This window comes from Rhinoraja longicauda, chromosome 8, assembly GCF_053455715.1.
Source record: "Rhinoraja longicauda isolate Sanriku21f chromosome 8, sRhiLon1.1, whole genome shotgun sequence".
NCBI lineage: Eukaryota > Metazoa > Chordata > Chondrichthyes > Rajiformes > Arhynchobatidae > Rhinoraja > Rhinoraja longicauda.
In genome coordinates this window covers 53,564,047-53,587,689 of record NC_135960.1, presented here as the reverse complement: position 1 = coordinate 53,587,689, position 23,643 = coordinate 53,564,047, and the positions used below count along the sequence as shown (strand labels likewise).

The following is a 23,643-nucleotide window of genomic DNA, read 5'->3' as shown; positions in this document are numbered from 1 at the left end:
TTGTCATGGCCAGACAACTGGGTCAGAGCATCTCTGAAACGGCAAGGCTTGTGGGGTGCTCCTGATCAGCAGTGGTGAGTACCTAACGACAGTGGTCCGCAGAGGGACAAACCACAAACCGGCGACAGGGTGTTGAGCACCCAAGGCTCATCGATGCGCGAGGGCAATGAAAGCTATCCCGTCTGGTCCAAACCGACAGAAGGTCTACTGTAGCACAAGTCACAGAAAATCTTAATGGTGGTCATGGGAGAAATGTGTCACAATACACAGTGCATCGCACCCTGCTGCGTATGGGGCTGCACACGGAGGACCAACAGCATTTATTCACAAAATGCTGGAGTAACTCAGCAGGTCAGGCAGCATCTCGGGAGAGAAGGAATGGGTGACGTTTCGGGTCGAGACCCTTCTTCAGACCAACAGCATATTAGCCAGGTGGTCATAATGTTTTGGCTCATCAGTGCATATACACAGATTTTTTTTCTCTCGTTTAATATGTTGTTTAAAGTGTACTATGTTTACATATTCTGTTGTGCTGCAGCAAGTAAGAATTTTATTGTTCTATGGCACATATGACTCTTGATGCTTCTCATGTTTGTCTTTTGCTTTTCAAATCTTGGAACACAGATTAGTACAACACAAGAATGGCACTTTGGCCACAATGTTAGTGCTGAATATGATGCCAACTTAAACTGATTGTATCTGCCTGTACTGAGCAGTATCCCTCTCTTCCCTGCACTTCCATATGCCAATCCAAAAGCCTCTTAAACGTCACTATTGTATCTGCCTCCACACCACCAATGGCAATGTGTTCTAGGCTCCCACAACTTTGTTTAAAACAGAATCTTGCCCTGCACATCTCCATTAAACGTTTTCTCTCTCATCTTGTACCTATGCTGTCTAATCTTGGAGATTGTTGTCCTGGGAAAAAAGGTTCTAACTATCAAATCCTGGCAGCTTTCTGGTAAACCTCCTCTGCATCTTCTCCAAAACCTCCACTTTTTTCCTGTAATGGGTGACCAGAATTGCATGCTATCCTTCAAATGCAGCCTAGCCAAAATCCTATAGAGCTGCATCATGACTTCCTTACTCGTATTCAATGCCTCTAATAATGAAGGCAAGCATACCATACGCCTTCTTAACCACCCTATCTACTTGTCTTGCTGCCTTCTGTGAGCTATGAACTTGTACTCCAATAGACCTCTGCTTGATGCTTCTCATCTCATGTCTTTACATGGTTATTAATGTTTATGTATTATTAAGTTTGAACTAACTTTTTTTGACGATGGTTATGTTGGAAGAAGGCAGCTCCCAGTGTCATAATGGCCTTTGTCCAAGTAGGGACAAAAAAGTGGATAGTATTTGCCCTTGATTTCTACGTAGAGTTTACTGAGTGAGTTGTCAAGGAGGAAGCGTAAAAGGGTAGTGGGAATTGGGGAATTTGCTCCTTTAGCTGAAGTTATAACTGGAAAAAGATTGCAAAAGGTTAATCCTGAGAGTCACATTGCTGCATGAGCTGCTTCAGGCCCACTTATCTTCAGTACCACCACAATAACATATGACCAGTATTCTGTTGATTGCGGTATTTGGCTCTATTTTTGGTTCCATGCCTAATGAAGGCAAGAACTGTACAATGTTTCAATCCTGAGCAGGATTGCCGAGTAACATTTATACCACCCAAGTGCTACGAAATGATAATATTAACTACTTTTCCTTGATACTTGGTTATAGTTGTCAACATCCTGGGATCATCATTGATGAACTTAACAAGAGCAGCCACACCAGTATTCACACTAGATGAGCAGGCTAGGGTTCTGTGACTCACATCCCTGCTCTTCCCCATCATCCCCAGTGATAGTTCTACTCAATAACCAAAGTCTGTAGTCTCTTTATTGCTCTGGTTTATTTTCACCCATATGTTTAGACCGTAATGGTGTATCCTTATTGTTTTTATATGTTTATGCTTTATTCTTAATTGTTAACTGTATGTTTGTGTTGTCATTTGTGAGCGGAGCACCGGCACATTCCTTGTATATGCATACTTGGCCAATAAAGTTATTCATTCATTCATCTACAAGGTATAAGCAACTGGTGCAAAGAGGTGCACTCATTGAATTCGATTCCAATGTTTGACACCATTCTCGGCAATCTTATTAGCAACCCATCCATCACCTTAAACAGTTATTCTCTTCATCATTGGGGAAACACGACAGTGGATATCATTTGTGGGCATGTTGCAGCAACTTCTCAAAGTTTTGTTTTGTCTGGCACCTTGTAAACTCGTGTATTCTGCCAGCTAGAAAAAGTAAAGGCAGCTGGTGCATAGAAATACAAACCATGCTTTCCTGCAAATTAGACTATTATAATTTATATTTCTTTCATTGCCACCAGTCATACCGCTGGAACAACATTTCTGGTATTCCTTGATGATATAGAGTGATTCAGGAATGCATCTCAGCATCACCTTTTGGAAGCTAATCAGTGATGAGCAATATATTTTCTACTTTTCCAGATTTTCTCATATGTCGTGAATAAGTAAAGCAAAAATCAAACAACTATGATTTAGTTTGCAGACTATTCACTGACTAAAATATGTCTGGTACAATGAACCTTTTTTGACGTAGTAGTGAACAGGACTAATCTATAATTTCCAACAGTATTTTGTAATCTTTTTTAATTAAGATTTTCGCTACAGACTGCAGAAAGGCTTTGTTTTAAATTGGAGTTCAATAGAATCTTTTTGGCAAGGCAGCTTTAATCTTGTGTTTCACAAATAAAGCAAGGTCTTTACCATAAAGTGTCATGGATTTAGCAATTTAGCTGTTTAGGCTTCTTATCTACATGAATAGCTAATAGACTAGAAGGTTACCAGAATTCTCCCCAGTGAAAACTTCAAGATGTGGCAATTTTCCATTATTCCTGCTCTCCAGTTCACTCTGAGGAGAGTACATGTATTTTCCATGGGTATAATAGCCACAGCTACTGCTAGCCACTGGCTATATTAGCTTGAAGTTCGAAGTTATATTTCCCACCATTTAACTGTAATTATAGACAATAGGTGCAGGAGTAGGCCATTCGGCCCTTCGAGCCAGCACTACCATTCAATGTAATCATGGCTGATCATTCTCAATCAGTACCCCGTTCCTGCCTTCTCCCCATACCCCCTGACTCCGCTATCCTTAAGAGCTCTATCTAGTTCTCTCTTGAATGCATTCAAGAATTAGCATCCACTGCCTTCTGAAGCAGAGAATTCCACAGATTTACAACTCTCTGAGTGAAAATGTTTTTCCTCATCTCTGTTCTAAATGGCCTACCCCTTATTCTTAAACTGTGGCCCCTGGTTCTGGACTCCCCCAACATTGGGAACATGTTTCCTGCCTCTAACGTGTCCAACCCCTTAATAATCTTTTATGTTTCGATAAGATCCCCTCTCATCCTTCTAAATTCCAGTGTATACAAGCCTAGTTGCTCCAGTCTTTCAACATACGACAGTCCCGCCATTCAGGGAATTAACCTAGTAAACCTACGCTGCACGCCCTCAATAGCAAGAATATCCTTCCTCAAATTTGGAGACCAAAACTGCACACAGTACTCTAGGTGCGGTCTCACTAGGGCCCTGTACAACTGCAGAAGGACCTCTTTGCTCCTATACTCAACTCTTGTTATGAAGGCCATAACAATTGATAGCCCATAAAATTATGACTTTTGGAAAGCACTGAATGGTGCATCTGTGGGTCCCCTCTTAACCTTAATAGAGGCACTTCTTTAAATAACTTCAATAAATTGGGCACACATACTTGCGCTTTTACAACCTATGTTGATTTTTGGTTTATTACCTTGTATTTATCTCCGCTGTCTGTAATGTCTTTAATAAAAAGCTGCTATGTTTTTATAATGACATGGTGGTGCTGGCTCGAAGGGCAGAATGGCCTACTCCTGCACCTATTGTCAATTGACATATGTGAAGTTAATTGGATCTACATCCCTTTTTTTCGAACAATGGAGCTAAATTTTCCAACCTCCAGTTGAGTAGCAGTTTTCCTGAATCTGGGGACTAATGGCAGATAAAAGCCAAATAATCAATTATCTCACCAACTCGCTGTTTCTATTTCCAGTTCATGAGATAGGATTGAAAATTTTGTCTCTGTTTTATCTTGACAATTACAAAGCTTCCAAAGCGTCCACAGTTTGACAATGACACAGGCAGTCAATTGATAGCCCATAAAATAATCACAAAAAGCTAGAGTAACTCAGCGAGACAGGCAGCATCTCTGGAGAGAAGGAATGGTTGACGTCACCTGCTGCCTGTCCCGCTGAGTTACTTCAGCTTTTTGTGTCTATTTTCGTTTAACCAGCATTTGCAGTTCTTTCTTGCACATCTTGCCCATAAACTAATAATGGAAAACTCTGGAGGTCAGTTCATTATGAAGTTAAATACAAATCATTATGTGAATTTATCTGTGTAGGAAAGAACTGCAGATGCTGGTGTAAACTGAAGATAGACACAAAAAGCTGGAGTAACTCAACGGGTCCAACAGCATCTCTTTTCTTCAGAGATGCTGTCTGACCCATTGAGTTACTCCAGCTTTTTGTATCTTACTAGTACTTATTTTAAGAGCAATTTATAAAATTTTGATGATACCAATTTGGAAGTGGTTGCTTTTCACTTAGCAAGGTCCCATTCCCAAATGATATGAAGTACATCAGGACCAGTGACTTGTCAGCCTGCATCTTTTTAAGATACAGTTCAATCTAATGTTTCTTTCCATAGAATTGCGTGCATTTAAATTAAGAGGAAAGTTATTGTATCATTATATTCCAGTGAATTACAATTTATGGTTTAAATTTGTTTTTTATGCCTGATCTTTTCACCCAATTTGTATTTATATGCATGTGTCATGCTGCTTCTGTTTTGTTTTTAGGGTCTGGTTAATAAGGAAAGTTTTGATTTGGTTATTTTGCAGAAGAACTGAAAAAAACTGTGAGTTTTTCTTGGATCCTTGAAAAATATTCAGTGCTTTAAAATGTAAAATGATGTGTCACAGTATATTTGCCATTTGTAATATTTGTAAACTATGACTAACGCCCAACCTTTCATTACAGGTGAAGCTCTCGAAGATTTAAAAATAGAAAGGAAGAAAATAGTAAGTAACACTAAAATGATTTTCTATTCTTGAATCTTCCTTTAAAACAATGTTATTTTGAGGCATTTGCTGTCCTGATTGCCAATTTAGTGGTGATTAAACATGGAAAGCATTTGGATGGTTTGTTAGCAAGTTTATAATAAATTTTCTTGTTAATCTCCATTGTCTGGGCCAAAAGTTGCAACCTAAACAGTGCTTTAGCAATTATATAAATAAATATGTGGATTAGTACATAGAGCTTTACAGGTTCTTAACTGCTTTAAAAATGCTTGCCTTGACCTGAGCAGGAATTATTCTGCTAATCGGCTGTGATAATTGACTTGCTCTGACACATTACGTTATCTTGGAGATATTTGCAACCACGACTCTGTGAAGGAAAAAAAAATCAATTCAACAGTAAAGCAAGATAAAATGGACTGAACAAAAGCTGGAAAGTTTAAAACATTTACCATTTTTAAAAAAAGCTGAGAAATCACAATGCAACGAGTCTTACTCTTTGAATATTGTTTTTACTTTAACAGATTTTCTTTTTCATTTGAATTGATCAGAATTTCAAGGGGTATAGTGATTAAAAATAAACAATCATTGGAGGGAAAAAAGCTAAGTGTTTAACTCATCGATGGATAATTTTTTTTCTGTTGGATTGATCCTTTGGTAATTTAATATGAAATAATGTTGGTCATAAGACAGATATGTACTTCTGGTTCCATTTATTACATTGTTTATCGTTTCATTCATCTTAAATTTGTAATATTAATCATGGTCAGAATTGCATTTGTCACATGCAAGTAAAATGTACAGCTTTCATTTTTATCTTGTAAACTGCAAAATCTGTTTCAAGACTGAATATTCTGCATTAGTGGAATTATTTTGTTGGATCCATTCACTTCGTACTTAGATACTGGTCGCATAACACTAGTAAACCCAATTAGGTCTTGGATATTAATTAAGTACTAGTGTAACAGCTTTGCCTGGATTATAGATAGTTATATTTATAGTATTATACGGCATGGAATTGAGCTTTTCAGTCTAATCCGTTCATGCTGACCAAGATGCCCATCCATACTAATCCTATTTGCCTGCATTTGACTTGCATTCTTCAAAACCTTTTAATATCAATGTACCTGTTGTCATGTCTTTTAAGCCTTGTAATTGCACCTGCATGCATCATCTTCTCTGTTGGCTCATTCCATGTAACAACCACCCTATGTATGGGGAAAATCCTCCCCCTCCAATCTTTTTTAAATCATTCCCCTCTTACCTTAAGTGTATCGGCACCCCCTAATTTTAAACTCTCCTATTCTTGGAAAAATACCATGACTCTCTCCCCTATCTATGTGCTTAAAAAAATTATGGATTTATATGTTAGATTATCACTTCACTGCCTCCTCTCCAAGGAAATCTGTTCCAACCTTTTTCATTTCTCCTTGTAACTCGAATCTTCCAATCCAGGCAACATGGCAGCACAGGACCCAACCTTGCCCTTGGCCGCCCGAAGGTCCCACTGTTAGATGGGACTCCTGACACCAGATCGCCATCAAATCGAGCTGGGCCACTGATACTGATGCAGAGTCCAGCTGCTCTGGGCAGGGGCTACTGATGCTGCTCCTGGAACGACTTGTCTAAGATGCCCTATCTACAGTAATCCCACCTGCCTGCATTTGACCCATATCCCTCTAAACCTTTCTTATCCATGGATGTCTAAATGTCTTTTAAATTTTGTTATAGTACCTGCCTCAACCACCACCTCTGGCAGGTCGTTTTATATACCCACCATCTGTGTGGAAAAAGCTGCCCCTCGGGTTCCTATTACATTTTTCCCTGTCACCGTAAACCTTTATTTGGTCCTTGATTCCCGTACTCTGGGTAAAAAAACAAAAACTCTCCATTCACCCTCTCTCTTCTCATGATCTTATACACTTCTATAAGATCATTATTCCTTGGAGCACCTGAGAATTAGTAAAGTCCCAGGCTGCCTAATTTCTCCCTATAGCTCAGTCCCAGCAAATCCTCGTAAATCTCTGCTCTCTTTCCAGCTCTGACCATCCATGTCACTCTGCTTCTTTCACCTCCAAATGTTCATCTCCCATTCCCGAGACCTAGGTTTCCCTCCGAATTTACATTTCCCACCTCTTCTTTTCTGGTCTGATGCCCCTTTGTCTCCTTTTCATCTCTAGTCTTTGACACTTATTCCACCCACCTACACATCATCTGGCAGGCTTTCTCTCCCTGCTCCATCAGTCTGAAGAAGTATCCCAATCCAAAATGTTATTCGTCTATATTCTCTCCCCAGACACTGCCTGGCCCGCTGAGTTCCTCCAGCAGTTTGTTTATTCCTCATTATTCCTGTGAATCCTTTGTGCATCCTCTTTTATTAAATCACATTCTTCCTGCAGCATGACGATCAGAACTCCAGACATTGTTCCAACTGCGGCTGGGGCAATGGTTTGTACAACTGTAACAGGACAACCTAGATCATATACTCAATGCCTTGACTGATGAAGGCAAGCCTTTCTTTTCACCACTCTGTCTATCGGTGTTACCACTTGGAGGGAACTGTATACTTGTACTTCAATTAATCTGTTGATAACTAAGAGGCATTTTTCTCAGAATAGCCAGGAAATGCTTACACCTTTGGTTAGTCATTTAAACAACTCCAATTCAACAGATGACTTTCAAGCTTTTGTCTCTTCTGCTTGATAGGGGAGACAAGAAGAGGGAATGATGGGGTGAAAATGGTCCTTGATTATGTTGGCTGCTTTCTCGAAGCTGCATGATGTGTAGAGGGAGTTACTAACTAGTAGAGAGAGTCAGGCAGCACGGAAACAGGTCCTTCGGCCCAACACGTCCAAAGCGACCAAGATACCCTATCTGAGCTACTCCCATTTGCCTGAGTTTGGCATATATCCCCTTGCAACCTTTCTTATCCATGTAACTGTCCAAATATATTTTAAATGCTGGTATAGTATCTGCATTAGCTACCTCCACCAACAGCATGGTCCAAATACCCTCCACACTCTGGGTGAAAAGGTTACCCCGATTAAATGTTGCCCCTCTCACCTTAAACCAATGTCTTCTGGTTCTTGATTCCCCTACCCTGGGTAGAATCTGTGTATTCAACCTCTAGATTCTCTTGCTTTTCTATACATCTATAAGATTACCCCGCAGCCTCTACTCCAAAGAATAACGCCCAAGCCTGCTCAACCTTTCCTTAGTGTTTTAGGTCCTTGAGTCCTGATAACACCCTTATAAATGATCTCTGCTCTCTTTCCTGCCAACTGCCATCCTTTGTACAGGACGGTGACCAAAACTGAACATTCCTCCAAATGTGGCCTCAACAATGTTTTGTACAACTATAAAATAACGTCCCAACTTCTTTACTCAATACAATACAATATATATCTTTATTGTCATTGTACAGGGGTACAACGAGATTGGGATTGCGCCTCCCATACGATGCAATAAATTAATTAGCTAATCAGTATAAATTTATACAACCCAGTGAAACAAAATTAGAAACTGTTTTAAAACAGTATAAAGTGCAAGTAGGTCTGTGCCGGTTCACTGTGCGATGTGACCATCCGGCTCAGCAGGACCGGTTCATAGCAACTATGGCCCTGGGGATTAAGCTGTTCCTGAGTCTGGAGGTGCAGGCGTAGAAGGCCTTGTAGCGTCTGCCCGATTAGAATTTCGAACAGACTATTGCAGGGGTGTGAGGAGTCTTTGTGAATGCTGGTGGCTTTTCTGAGGCAACGTGTGTGTAGATGTCCTCCAAGGCTGGTAGCTGTGTTCCGATAGTCTTCTGAGCTCGATGGACTACCCGCTGAAGAGCTCTCCTCTCTGCCTCCGTGCAGCTGAGGTACCACACACGGATGCCATGCGTTAGGATGCTCTCTATGGTGCAGCGGTAGAAGGTGGTCAGCAGCTGTTGGGGCAGACCAGACTTTTGCAGTGTTCTCAGGTAGAACAGTCGTTGCTGCGCCTTCTTGACCAGCGCAGCGGTGTTAGTAGACCATGTGAGATCCTCCGAAATGTGAGTGCCCAGAAATGTGAAGCTGGACACTCTCTCCACACTGTCCCCATTGATAAAGATTGGAGCGTATTCCCCGTTGTGTGATCTACGGAAGTTGATGATCAGCTCCTTGGTCTTGGAGGTGTTTAGGGACAGGTTGTTAACTGAGCACCAGTCCTCCAGGTTCTGCACCTCCGCCCTGTAGTTTGTTTCATCATCGTCGGTGATGAAGGCCAGTGTATCAAATGCCACCTTTACCGTCCAATCTACCCTTGAGGCCATTTTCAGGGAACTGTGTATCTGCTCTCCTAGATCCCTCTGCTCTACCACACTCCCCAGGACACTATCACTGGGAAAGACCTGCCTTCGTTTGACTTCCTAAAATGCAACACCTCACACTTATTTGCAATAAGCTCCATTAGCCATTTCTCAGCCCATTTGCGCAGCTGATCTAGAGCTTGCTGTGAATTTTGATATCTCCACTGTCAAAGGTCCCACAAGTGTCATTTGCAAACTTGCTGATCACGCCTTGCACATTCTCATCCAAATTGTTGATGTAAACTGAAAACATTAATGGGCCCTGTACCGATCCGTGAAGCATGCCAATAGTCACAGGACTCCAATTGGAAAAACAAAACCCTCCACCATCACCCTCCACCATCACCATGAAACCAATTCCGTATCCAGCTAGCGAGATCTGGATCTCATGCAATCTAATCTCCAGAACAGCCTACTGCGCAAAACCACGTCAAGGGCCTTGTTGTCTCTATAGACACCGTCTGTGGCCTTGTCCTCGTCAACCTTCTGGGTTACTTCAAAAAAATTCAGTCAAAATCATAAGACGCGTTCTCCCATGGTCAAAATCGTGTTGGGCCAAGAAGATGGAAACTGACATGAAAGGCCATTTTTATAGTTTCCTGTGATTTTCATATACCACCAGATCTAGTACTGCAAATTAAATATTGGGGTTTTAAAATATGACAGGAGAACGAGTTTGAATTAACTGCGATCCTAAAACTTTTTTTACAGTATGCCAGAGGCATGGAAAAAGCTGAGCAAAGGAAATATCCTTTGCTCAGCTTTTTCCATGCCTGGCATACTGTAAAAAAAGTTTTAGGATCGCAGTTAATTCAAGTGTATTTAGTTCCAAACTTAGGTTGGAACTAAACTAGGGAGATTAAAGTAAATACATTAAAAAAAAGAGCAAAAATAATCTGAAGTTAAATGGTGTTTGTGAACCATTGCAAAAAATTAATATGGAGCATGTCCAATAGGAAAGTGAACAGTTTTTATGTTATCCAATCTAATCAGCATATCACTTTTTCTGCTTGCCTTTCTAAAAAAAATTAACTTAATATCTATGAAGAGAATTATTTTGTTTATTTTATGACTATTGATAGATAGTAATGTTGACCAACTAAATGTCTTAACAAGTGCTTTTCTGTAATTGATTAATAGAACAAATAGGCCAAATTTATAATTATTTTGTACCTAGCAATACCTTTTTAAAGTCATGCGAGAATGCTTATTAGTGATTGAGCCCAGTGATTGTGAAAGAATTGTCCAGAAGAGTGAAGTAATCCAATAGGTTCTGTTCCCATGGTACAGGTGCACCAGTGTCAATACACCACACACTTTGCATGTGAATTATAAATTCCAAGATTTTTTTATATCCTATGTCTGATCAATAATATTTTAGAAGGTGCTTATCTGCTTTGATGTAGTATGTGTTGCCAGTACCTCCCCATCTGTCTTTTTTGTCTAAATAGAGTCCTTTCTGCTATGTATACAGCCCATTAACAGATGTTCTATTACTTTCTCTACATTAATTTTAAATTTTGTCAGTTCTTTGGGACATGTATATTCCCCTAAACTAATTCCAATCAGCATAAATTGAAGTAGATCAAACTGAATTTGTTCAGTTTTCAAACAGTTGATTCTGGCCAGTATTCATGCAGGAAAGGGTTTAAGCTTTAATTTGATAATTTTGTCTTGCCTTGCAAGAAAATTGCAGATTTCACTCCACACTGATGCTTTGAGATTAACAGTAAAGCAAATGAGATATTGGCCCTTATATGTCATTAAAGGAAATTTCATTGCTCCTTTTTGCCTTTATTGAGCTTTTGCAGCGCTTTGCACCATGCTAATTGCTTCTGCTAATAAATAATCTAAAATCAATGCTGACAGCGGTTAATTGGCACACAGACTGTATTTCTTAAAGCACTCTGCTAATGACCTTCCTTAAATTAATAGCATTAAGTGCTATGAGAAAATAAATCTGAAGAATTGCCTGTCATTTACTGTCATGTCTAATAACTTTCAATAATGACTGCTGATAGATTTTTGTACATTCCATTATTGAAGTAGGTGCATGTAATTATTCTCCTCATTATATTTAAACAATTAGCAATATTTGGCATTTCTTTGCTATAAAGCTGTTAACTGCAATTAACAGGCTACCAGCTTCAGGAATATTTTGCTCCTTAATATTTCTCTTGTAGATTCCTGTTAGAAAATAGTTTGCTCCACTGTAGCAAAAAAAAAGTTTTTTTTTCTCGATGGGTTTGTACAAATTCTACTATCTGCATTTTGTCACTATTTCCATCAATTCATTGAAGTTTACTTTGGAGATACAGTGTGGAAACAGGCCCTTTGGCCCACTGAGTCCAGGGCGACCAGTGATCCCTGTAAACTAGCACTACCCTGCACACTTGGGACAATTTACAATTCTTACTGAAGCCAAGTAACCTACAAGCCTGTATTGTCTTTGGGGAATGTGGGAGGAAACCGGAGCTCTTGCTATCTCCCCGCTCCACTCTCAGCAATGGATCCAGAGTTTTGACTCCAAATGTTGGTAATTCCTACCTTCTCCACTGATGCTGCTTACTTAACCCATTGAGTTTCTCCAGTTGTTTATTTGTTGGATCAGATTGCAGCCTCTACAGATCTTTGCATCTCCTTGATATTAAATCCTACCCATTGTTGGGCAGATCACTATGTGTGGTCACTGTCTTAAAATTGGAAATTGAGCACAACTTGGTTCCATAAACTGTTATGATAATTAGGTTTGACAATGTTGATTGCAAGTAAAACTTTGGCATGGATACAGGGGATTAGTTTGTAGGATATTTTATTTCTACTTTAAGGGTCGGACTGAGGCACTTCTACATTTCAATTGAAAAATGACATATTTGGCCTTGCAGCACTCCACACAAGTAAATTGCAGTTTTAGTCACCACAAAAAAGAATCTGAAGTAGTCATTAATCCCCATTTTGTGATTTGGAGGCAACGATGCTATCATTAGAACGTGAAGCGGCACGTGGAATCTGAATTCACAAGGATTGAAGCCAGTTGTTGAGACTGGAACCACCAAAGGGAAAAAAGGCTGATATTGGTTTGGGGAACTAGCAAAAGCTGCTGAATCGTACGCCCATTATATACTTTTTCCGCATTGCTTTACCATCATATTTCACTGTGGTTTCAAGTTTTAGCTAATCAGAATCAAGAGGCAATTAAAAGCAAGGTAAACAGCTTGAAAATAACACTGGGAAAGTGTTGAATCTTATAAGGAGAACCAATGGCATTGCAGGAGAACCAACCAAACATAGAGGTAAATGAAGCTTAAAAGAAAAGTACCATCTGCCTGACTTTTCGACTTTAGAGATACAATGTAGAAACAGGCCCTTCAGCCCATCGAGTCTGCACTGATCAGTGATCACCCCGTACGCTAACACTATCCTACACACAAGGGACAATTCACAATCTTTTTCGAAACCCATTAACGTACAAACCTGTATGTCTTTGGAGTGTGGGAGGATACCGGTGCAACCGGAGAAACCCACGCGGTCACGGGGATAACGTGCAAACTCCAACCAGCTGAGCATTTCCAAAATTTTCTATAATTTTGGGGGTGTGGGGGGGTGAACGTAATAAAATTTGGAAGAGAATATCCAGTATTTTTCCTTATTTCAGATACTTGAAATTTAAGGAACAAAGATTTTACAGAAAATAACTATGGCACTTTTGTCAATAATATGATGCAATGGAGGCACCTAGCATAGGATCAATTTATTTAATATACGTTTAATGTTAAATTTTAATCTTTGATTTGTGACTCTCATTTCTTAAACTATTGTTTGAATCAATCATATGGTCAATATTTATATTTTCTATAAAATCACCGATCAAAGGTATTGACAGAGAACTGGAATAGCCTTCAGTCCTATCCTAATATTTTTTATATTTTCCTATATCCTTTTCTGTGTCACATACCCACGCCCCCTGTGGTTCCCCCCCTCTTCCCCCTCCCCCCTCCCCCCCCCAAACCAATTCTCATAGCACACCAGCTGGTTAACCTACCACCTTTTGTGATGTGGGAGGAAACACACATTGTCACAGGGGAGAACATGCAAATTCTACACAGACATCACCCTGGTCTGGAATTGAACCAAGGCCCCTGGAACTTTGTGAAGCAGCACTAACCGATTAGCTGCCATGATGCCCCATTTGTAAAACAGTGCCTTGCAGTAAAGTTATTTTCTTTTTTTCACTTTAATCTTGCATAACACTTAATATGGCATAGGCTTCTCCTCTGTGTTCCAAAACATATTATTCATAATGTGGTTAGCATTGAAACAATGGCGGTTGCTGTTGACTTCTATGAAAGTTGTTTAAAAGACTCAATAAATGCCGTGGAATGTTTTTCCCTGTTTCTAGCCACAATTGCTATGTAATGATTTCTGGTTGGGCATCTCTGTAATCCAGCAAGATTGTTGCTAAATTGGTTAAACAGCCAATGACAAAGATGCAAAGAAGAAATACGGTCCAGTTTGTTTAAAGAAAAATCTACAAAAACCTAAATATAACTTGGAACATAGTCATGGATTAAAGTAGAAAATTGAATATTAAAGATGATTTAGATGTAATACAGTACGGAAACAGGCCCAACTTTTCCATGCTAAACAAGATGCCCCATCTATGCAAGTCCCACCTGCCCACTTTTGGCACATATCCCTTCAAACCTTGCCTATCCATGTACCTGTCCAAATGCACTTTAAATTGTCTCTTCTGGCAGCTCGTTTCATACACCGACCACCCTCTGTTGAAAAAAACCTGTGTTCCTATTAAAATTTTCCACTCTCCATAAACCTATGTCCTCTGGTTTTTGAAAATGTTATTTATATTTCTTTAACTTTCAACGATTTGAAATAACTATTCTACTGTTCACTTTTGCCTGCTTTGTTATTAAACAACCTCCATTCCTTAAAAACTATGTTGTTCAAAAATTTGGTTACAAAAATAAGGCAATCTATTTTCTGCTATTTAAAAAAGGGAAATGCTCAACCAATTGGTAATGATTGCTGATTGCCTTGACAAATACTCCAACTGTAAGCCTTGTGGCAGAGTATGCGATCCAGCAACGTCTCGAATTCTGCACTTCACTGCATCCTCTCCAGTGCCAGAAGATGATTTTGCTTTCAGTTTGATGAATGATGAGGGTTTCGCTTTCATTATCAATTGCAAATTGATTTTACTTCTTTATATGTTATGATTTTCCGGCTGTGAAAATTTGAGGCCTCTCTTTCTAAGTCCATGGATTCTGCTAAATTCTTTCCTCGTCTCCATATGCTGTGTATCTTGTGCTGTTCCTTTGTTCCATCTGTTGTTTCCAGTGCTTAATCGCCCTTGAGGAAATGTTTTTGTTCTGCTTCCACTATTGTGTCCTTCAACAATATTGCTACTCTTAACAATTAACCTTTCAATCATTTCCCCGCAGTCTGTTATATTTTGAATGAATGAATAAGTTTATTGGCCAAGTATGCATTTACAAGTAATGTGCCTTGGTGTTCCACTCACAAATGACAACACAAATATACAGTTAACAATTAAGAATAAAGCATAACTACATCAAAACAATAAAGATACAACATTACGGTCTAAACATGTGGGTGAAAATAAACCAGAGCAAAATAGAGGCTACAGACTTTGGTTATTGAGTAGAACAATCACTCGTGGAAAAAAGCTGTTTTTATGTCTGGCTGTGACTGCTTTGACAGTCCGGAGTCACCTTCCAGTAGGCAGAGCTTCGAAGAGTTTGTGGCCAGGGTTAGAGGGGTCAGAGATGATCTTGCCCGCTCGCTTCCTGTTCATCAATGGGGGGAAGGTTGCAGCCAACAACCTTCTCAGCTGTGCGAACGATCCGTTGCACCCTCCGGATGTCGTGCTTGGTGGCTGAGCCAAACCAGACCATGATGGAGAAGGTGAGGACGGACTCAATGATAGCAGTATAGAATTGGACCATCATTGCCTGTGGCAGATTGTTTTTCTTCAGTTGCCGCAGGAAGTACATCCTCTGTTGGGCCTTTTTGACTGCGGAGTCGATGGTGGCTCCCCATTTAAGGTCCCTGCAGATGATGGTTCCAAGGAACTTAAATGGCTCCACAGATGTGACTATGGTGTTGTTGATGGTGAGTGGGGGGAGGGGAGGGGGATCTCTTCGAAAGTCTACAATTAGTTCCACTGTCTTGAGAGCATTGAGCTCCAGGTTGATGCGATGGCACCAGGACGCCAGCTGTGTCACTTCCCCTCTAAGCAGATTCTTCCCCATCCTGGATCAGTCCAATCAGGGTAGTTTCATCCGTAAACTTGTGGAGCTTGACAGAGGAATCTGTGGAGGTGCAGTCGTTGGTGTAGAGAGAGTAAAGGAGAGGGGAGAGTACGCAACCTTGCGGGGCTCCTTTTGCTACATATAGTTTTATTTTTGTACGGATCACAACTTTGGGAGACTATATCCATGTTACCAATTGCATTTACTGTTATTCTTTTGTCTTTTTTTTTAAACTTTAATTAGTTGCAAATTAATAGTAAAAATTGTTCTGGATGATAGCTAGTAGTTCTAAGAGAAAACTTGGCCTATCAGCTATTTGAAATATTTTTTAAAATAATCTTTGGGCAGCAGAATTGTTGAAAGCTGCTCAACTTTCGTTACACCCATGACTGTATGGCTAAGCACAGCTCCAACTCGACATAAAAATTTGCCGTGACACCACGGTTGTTGGCAGAATCGCCTGGTGCTGATAAGTCAGTGTACAGGAGAGAAATATAACGTTGTATTGAGTGATGCTGCAACGACTACATTGTCAACAAGACCAAGTCTGAAGAAGGAGCCTGACCTGAAACGTCACATATTCATATTTTCTAGAGATGCTGTCTGACCTGCTGAGTTACTTCAGCACTTTGTACCTTTTTTATCCCCTATTGACTTCAGCGGGAAATTGGGATACCATGTGGCAGTATTTATCAGTGGTTCAGGGATGGGGAAAGTTAGCAGCTTCTAATTCTTGGGCATTAACATTTCTCCAAAGCACACAGGCTCGTAGAGGGGAGGGGGCTAGGGTTCCAAGGTTATTTACTAGGTTGAAAACTTGGTGTTGAGTTTGAGATCTAGGTCTTTGAACAATCCTGACTCAATTGGTGACCGTGTGTAGAGATCTTTACTGAGAGATGGCTCTCAAAATATGGAAGAATGATCTACATCTTCAAATGTCACACCATTGATCCTAATTATTGTGGGGAAGGTAGGTAAAGAGCCTTTATTACTGACCACATCGTGTAAGTCCATTAATTTGTATGCTTCAGTGATTGAATTGATGATGGTTTGGAGCTTTGTGTCTGAATGCAGGCACTTTATGTGTAAGTCAGTGTTGGGGAGGGGGTGATCTTGGTGTGAAATGGTAGCGCCAAAGGTGAAACAATTTCCCATTTGTTCTATAAATTAAATCCACTTCATCAAGGAACTTATTGAAGGTTGCTGCAGTAATGCAGTCAGGCAGATTGAGAGGAGAGTTGGTGCAATGACATATCCTTGTTTGATCCCAGACAGCAATGGGATTGAATGAATAATGAATGCCTTAGTGAGGATTAGTGCCTTAGTGAGGATTATCACTCGCATGTCATTGTGAAACAGATATGGAATGGTGAAGAACAATCATTTTCATGTTCTTGTAATATTTTTGTTCTCAAAAGTCTGTTTACCTTGATTTACAAGGTGCTATTCTTGCATATTTTCAGGAGAATTGTACAAAAGCTTCAAATTGGCCTGTTAAAGATAGCGAAGTAAACTTGAACATAGAATATAGAACAGGATAACGCAGGAACAGGCCCTCAGCCCACAATGTTAGTGCTGCACATGATGCAAAGTTGAATGATCTCTTATGCCTGTACATGATCCTTATCCCACTATTCCCAGCATTTCCATGTGCCTATCCAAAAGCCTTTTAAGTGCCACTATCATATCTGGCTCCACCACCACCACCACCCCTGGCAATGCATTCCTGGCCCCCACCAACCTCTTTTTTAAAAAAACGTGCCCCACACATCATCTTCAAACGTTCCCACTCTCACCATCCAGCTATGCCGCGTGGTGTTGAACATTTATGGCTTGGGAAAAATGTTCTGAATGTTTACCCTATGCCTCTCATAATTTTATATACTTGATAGAGGTCTTACCTCGACCTCTGATGTTCAAAAGAAAATAATCCATCTATCCGATCTCTCCCTGCAGCTAAACCTCTTCAAGAGAGAGTTAGATTTAACTCTTGGGGCTAAGGGAATCAAGGGATAGGGGGGGAAAAGCTGGAACGGGGTACTGATTTTAGATGATCGGCCATGATCATATTGAATGACTTGAAGGGCTGAATGGTCTACTCCTGCACTTATTTTTCTATGTTTCTAATCCAGGCAGCATTCTGGTAAATCTCCTCTGCACCTTCTCCAAAGCTTCCAGATCTTTCCTGTAATGGAGTGACCAGAATTGCAAGCAATATTCCAAATGCAATCTAACCCAAGTCCTATAGAGCTGCATCATGACTTCCTGGCTCTTGTACTCAATGCTCCTACAAGCATACCAAATATCTTCTTCACACCTTTAGAGAGTGTTGAATTTGGACTCCAACATCAATGCTCCATTAAGTATACTCTCTCCTTGCATTCAACCTCCCAAAAAGCAACACCTAGCACTTGCTCGGGTTAAACTCCCTGCCATTTCTCCACCCATTTGGTTAAAACGTTGGGTGGTAAAACATGGCTGCATCCAAGTGCCCTTTGTTGACCTGTAAAATGCTTATACCCATTTCAAAATAAAGGTGTGCATGCTTAAAACTAGAGAGAACATTCTTTAAACTAACAAAGATCTAAGTTGCAATTTTGAAGTTATTTATGACATTTTTACATTTCTTGTATCAATGCTCAAAGCAGTGCTAACCGTCTCATTGTGAAAGTGTTTCATTAATTGAGGCGCAAAAGAACTATGAAGAACTATTAAGTTGCAGTAAAGAAGAGCTTGCCTTCAATTGTATATTCAATTTGCATTATGAAATCTTTGACATGATCAGAAAACATAACCCATGTTTACCTTCAGTTATTTGTTTAATTTATGACAGCAGCCATGTTCTGTAATATTTGAAATGTATGAAAGACTGTTTGGTTAGTCAGTGGAATGTATATCTTTATGACTTACTAGCCCAAACCTCTCCTGCATTGGTGCAGCACCCTCTCCATCACACTGCCCCCCTTCCCCCCCCCCCCACTCCATCCCCCTCAACCCCCCTTTTCCACCCTCCATCCTTCCCCCTCCCTCCCTAGGAGATCGATTTAAACTTTAAAATGTGAATAACTTAAAAAATATAACACTCATTTCAATGAAACTTCTTCCATTAGCACCAAAGGGACGATGGTGAGTAAGGTGGGCTTAAAATTGTTGCTCTATCATGTACCATTTTGGCTGTAGTTCAGGAACAAACAAACAAACGAGAGTTTTAGTATATAGATTCTGTTGCTTACATTGGAAACGATTGCCATGTCAATTTAATACTTACCAATTAATTCATAAGGTCCTCGACTGTTTCACATCTCTGTCAAAATGGATTTGAAAAAAATAATTGGATAGAGCAACAGGTGAAATCTTTGCCACTGCTTTTCTATCTGTATCATGTGCATGAAGCCTGGGGAAAATGTCCTTGTTCAACAAATCCTGCTTGACTCAGCTTCTCACTGAACATAGCTACTGTTACTTTAAAAAGACAATTCTGGGAAGTACCAACACCAATGTGTGGCTGTCTTCACCATTTATAATGTAGTAACCATGGGAAAGTTTCCAATGAAGACCATGTTATGCTTTTGACCTTGAATCTTGTCATTTCCAGCCTGTCAGCACGATTGCTATAGACAATTTATGATTATGTATCACTCGTGTTTCTCATGTGTTTCCAAACAGCTTGAGGAGGTCATGGAAAAGGAGACATACAAGAGTGCCAAACTAATTTTGGAGCGGTTTGATCCAGAATCCAAGAAAGCTAAAGTAAGTTTCTAAAGCTAAATGATTGTATACATAGAACTAGAGAATTGGAAGGAAAAATGCATTTTATCTTCAGGACTTTTTTGTTTGGCAAGGATGCAAATAATAGTTTCATGCTCTGATAATTTTGTATTCAATAAATTATTGTAATTAAAGTGCAACCAAATATCTGTTAACATGAATTGATGTTTAAATTGGAACGTTTATGAAACTTAAAATATCCAAACAGTTTCACAGTAGGGATTTTCTGTTTCTTCTCTTTAGTCAGAGGATGGTGAATCTGTGGAATTCATTGCCACAGAAGGCTGTGGAGGCCAAGTCAATGGATATTTTTAAAGCAGAGATGGATCGATTCTTGATTAGGATGAGTGTCGGGGGTTATGGGGAGAAGGCAGGAGAATGGGGTTAAGAAGGAAAGATAGATCAGCCATGTTTGAATGGCGGAGTAGACTTGATGGGCTGAGTGGCCTAATTTGCCACCTATCACATGAATTTATTCCTCTTTTTGATGACTGATGCTACTTTGGGTACTTCTACAGCATAATTTGTATGCTTAAATCAACTGAGATAATTCCAGTCAAAACATGCGCTGTTTCCATGTGTAAAAACAAGGAACTGTAGATGCTGGTTTACACAAAAAAAATCAAAATGGTGGAGTAACTCAGCGATCCGACAGCATTTCTGGAGAACATGGAGAGGTGACATTTTGGGTTGGACTCTTCCTCAGACTGGTCAAGCACATCTGGATTTCTCCAGAATAATAGCCTAAAAAGTTTATCAACATTTCACTTTCTATCCTCTCCAAGTGGTAAATGTTCCTCGTGATGAAAATAGAGAATGAACAGTGTGGTGACTGGGTTGCTACTAAACGAGCAGCTTTGTCTTGGAAGATGTCATGATGTTTGAATGTGGTTTGAGGTGTACTCATCTAGGCAAATGGAGATTATTCCATCTGAAGAATGGTCTCGAAACGTCGCCCATTCCTTCCCTCCAGAGATGCTGTTTGGCCTGCTGAGTTACTCCAGCATTTTGTGTCTACCTTATTCCATCAAACATTTGATTAGTAAATTGTAGGAAAGTGGGATGGCAAAAGGTAAATCATTTGTGATGTATTACTTAGCCGCTAGCATTTAAATAAAGTGTTTGTGGTTAATGCAATTGAGCTCCTAATGTACAGGTACTGCTATAATGTGTGTTTCCACAATATGAATTGTATATAATATAATACAAATGAGAAACTATTAATATTACATGGGCCATATTGGTCATAAAGTGACTTAGATCAGGAACTAGAGAACCATGTGAAAGCTACTTTGAAAATTGACAAGCAGAAAAATGCCATCTTGGATTTAAACAGTATAGGAGAAAAACTGTTTCCATGTATCGTCCCCACAATAATCATCCACCATTGTCTCTTAAGAACACGACTGGTACTTTAAACGCCAGTGGCCAGTGGAATGGACAAGAAACTGCTTCTCTTGACACTGGTGCAATTATACTCAATTAATGTAACATCCAGCCTTTGTTTTTGTTACTGCAAGTTAAAAACACTAAACCTATTGCTATCGTAAAGACATTTATTTTTCAAAATCCTACGGAAAAATAACACTCATTGAGAGTGTGAAAATCGCTAGCCAAGATCCCCCTTTTCCACATTGATAATGCAATTTTCTGCAGCATGAGATTTGTCAGGAAGACAACTTGCATTGTAGCAGAACTACCCAAGTAGTTCTAAGCAGAGCGAAGGAAAGGCAACTGAAATTCCTGTTGCCATACATGAGCTTCCAATGAATGTTGACACATTCACCAAGTTATTCCAAGTGGGGTACTCAGTGATGGTAATACCATTGAGCATCAGTAGTAGATGGTTAGACTCCTTGTTGAGATGGTCTGACACTGGTATGAATGCTGCATGGCGATTATTAGCCCGCAAATGATTAGTGATGTTGGTGCAGGTGTTACATGTTGAAGGTTGTAGTTTTCCACCTTTCTTATTAAAGAAGGGCATCCAGATCAGACAAAGTTTCGATATTGCCAATATATCGACATAAAGGAACATTTTGCTTCATTGAGAAATCTGAAAGGGAACTGAAAATTAGTGTCATCAGCAGACATCTTTATTTTTCAAGGGCACTTGCTGAATCATAGTTGAAGTGAGTTTGTTTATGGATGTCCTCTGACAAACATGACCATCTTCTTTTGTGCCTTGTATAATCGAGCCACTGGTAAATGCTCTCCTGAAACATTATGTTAAAATTTCCCTTTAATTTTACTGAATCTGCAAAATTTCCACTGGACCGATGAGATAAAGTTAGTCACATCTTCATCAGTTGTTTTGGTAGAATTATTGTTCGGTTGGATTTCTGTTATTAACTGTTATAAACCGCTTAGGTGCAAGATACAACTGGTGTTTATGGGTCTCCTTCCCAATTTTCCCTTGTTTCTTCATATATATTGCGTAGGTAATTACCCACACCCTTTCTTGCTTTAGTGTCAAATGGCCTCTGTAGATTGTCCCCTGGCTGCGAAACCTCCCCAACCTATGTTTTGGAAGTACGCACAGTTGTTCCATGAACTTGGCTTTGATCCAGTCAAGATACAGTCCTCTAACTCTTGTTATTGAATATGATGCATATTCTTTGTTGATCTAGGATGATTTATGTGTGCAAAATCTACACCATGCGCCAATTTGATCATGTCTGCTTGTGGGTTTACTTTTTCTAAACCTGTAATTGCTTTAAAAACTAATTTCTGCTTTGATTATTTTGACTATCTTGAACTATCTTTCCTTGAATTGCAAATGAAAACTGGTTGCTATCTATTTGAATGGTGGGGGATGGGGTTTTGTAGGGAAAAGTAATCCATTAATTGACAAAGATTGGGTCATTTTTGTTCAGTGCATGTATATGCCAGTTATACAAATATTAAGAAAATATATTATTCACTGTGGCACAGCCCCTGGAAATCCTTTTAAATCTGGAATTTGACAATGCAAATATAGAAGGCTAATCAAATGTAATTAGATATATTAGACTGCATTAATAGAGTTGTGTGGGAGCCAAAATACATTGAACTTCAATTCCATTTATGCAACTACCGAACTAGCTGTAGAAACGTAATGAAATTGGAAATATTAGACATTGGAAATAAAAGCAGTTTGTATTGAAATTGCACAACAAGCTTGAGAGGCAAGGATATATTTGAGCTGGAAGAGCACATTCTCGGAGGGGAAGGTGAACATCTAGATGTGGTGGTCCATTTTGGTACCAATGACATGGGTAGGATGGGTGAAGAGGTTCTGCAAACAGAAACTAAGGAGTTGGGTAGTAGGTTTTAAAAAAACCCCGGAATTCCAGCATTGTGATTACTACTTGTGCCATGTGCAAGTGAAGCAAGGAATAGAAAGGGAGTGCAATTGAATACATGGTAAAGGAATTGGTACAGGAGGGACGGCTTCAGATATGAATCACACCCCTCCCCCCCCCTCCAGGACAGGCGGAAATTATAGAGTCATAGATTCTTACAGCATAGATTCTTCGGGCCAACATGTTCCATCTATACTTGTCCCACCTGCCTGCGTTTGCCCCATCTCCCTCTAAACCTGTCCTATCCATGTATCTGTCTAAATGTTTCTCAAATGTTGCGATAGTACCTGCTTCAACTATCTCCTCTCGCAGCTCGTTCCATCCACCCACCACTCTTTGTGTGAAAAAGCTACCCCATGGGTTACTATGTATATATCTTTGCCCTCTCATCTTAAATCTATGGTCCTCGATTCCCCTACTCTGGGCAAAAGACTCTGCATCTACTTGATCTATTCCTCCCAGGATCTTGTACACCCCGATAAGATCACTCTCTCGTACAAGAGAGACTGGTTGCAACTAAACTGGATGAGAAGCAATATCCCCACAGGGAGCCTGGATCAGTGCACAGAGCTCTGATGTTGTAGCTATTATGAAGAGTTGGTTGTGAGAGGGACAGGACTCGCAGCTCTAAGTTCCAGGGTTTTGTAGTAAAGGAGCTGCATTTCTAATCAGAGAGAAGATCACGGTGGCACTCGGAGAGGACACAGTGGAGGGTTCATCCACTGAGGCAATATAGGTAGAGCTCAAAAATAAGAAAGGTGCACTCCCTC

At 39.9% G+C, this 23,643-nt stretch overlaps 1 protein-coding gene across 2 annotated transcripts in view; it reads left to right on the top strand.

Annotated features, from left to right (window-relative positions):
- LOC144595978 (endoplasmic reticulum junction formation protein lunapark-B-like) overlaps positions 1 to 23,643 on the top strand; it is a 79,005-nt gene that overhangs the window by 23,992 nt on the left and 31,370 nt on the right. For both annotated transcript variants that reach the window (XM_078403990.1, XM_078403989.1), the window contains exons 5-7: positions 4,920 to 4,978; positions 5,101 to 5,141; positions 19,428 to 19,511. In XM_078403990.1, the coding sequence (XP_078260116.1) occupies positions 4,920 to 4,978; positions 5,101 to 5,141; positions 19,428 to 19,511 (184 nt within the window). The remainder of the gene's footprint in view (positions 1 to 4,919; positions 4,979 to 5,100; positions 5,142 to 19,427; positions 19,512 to 23,643) is intronic.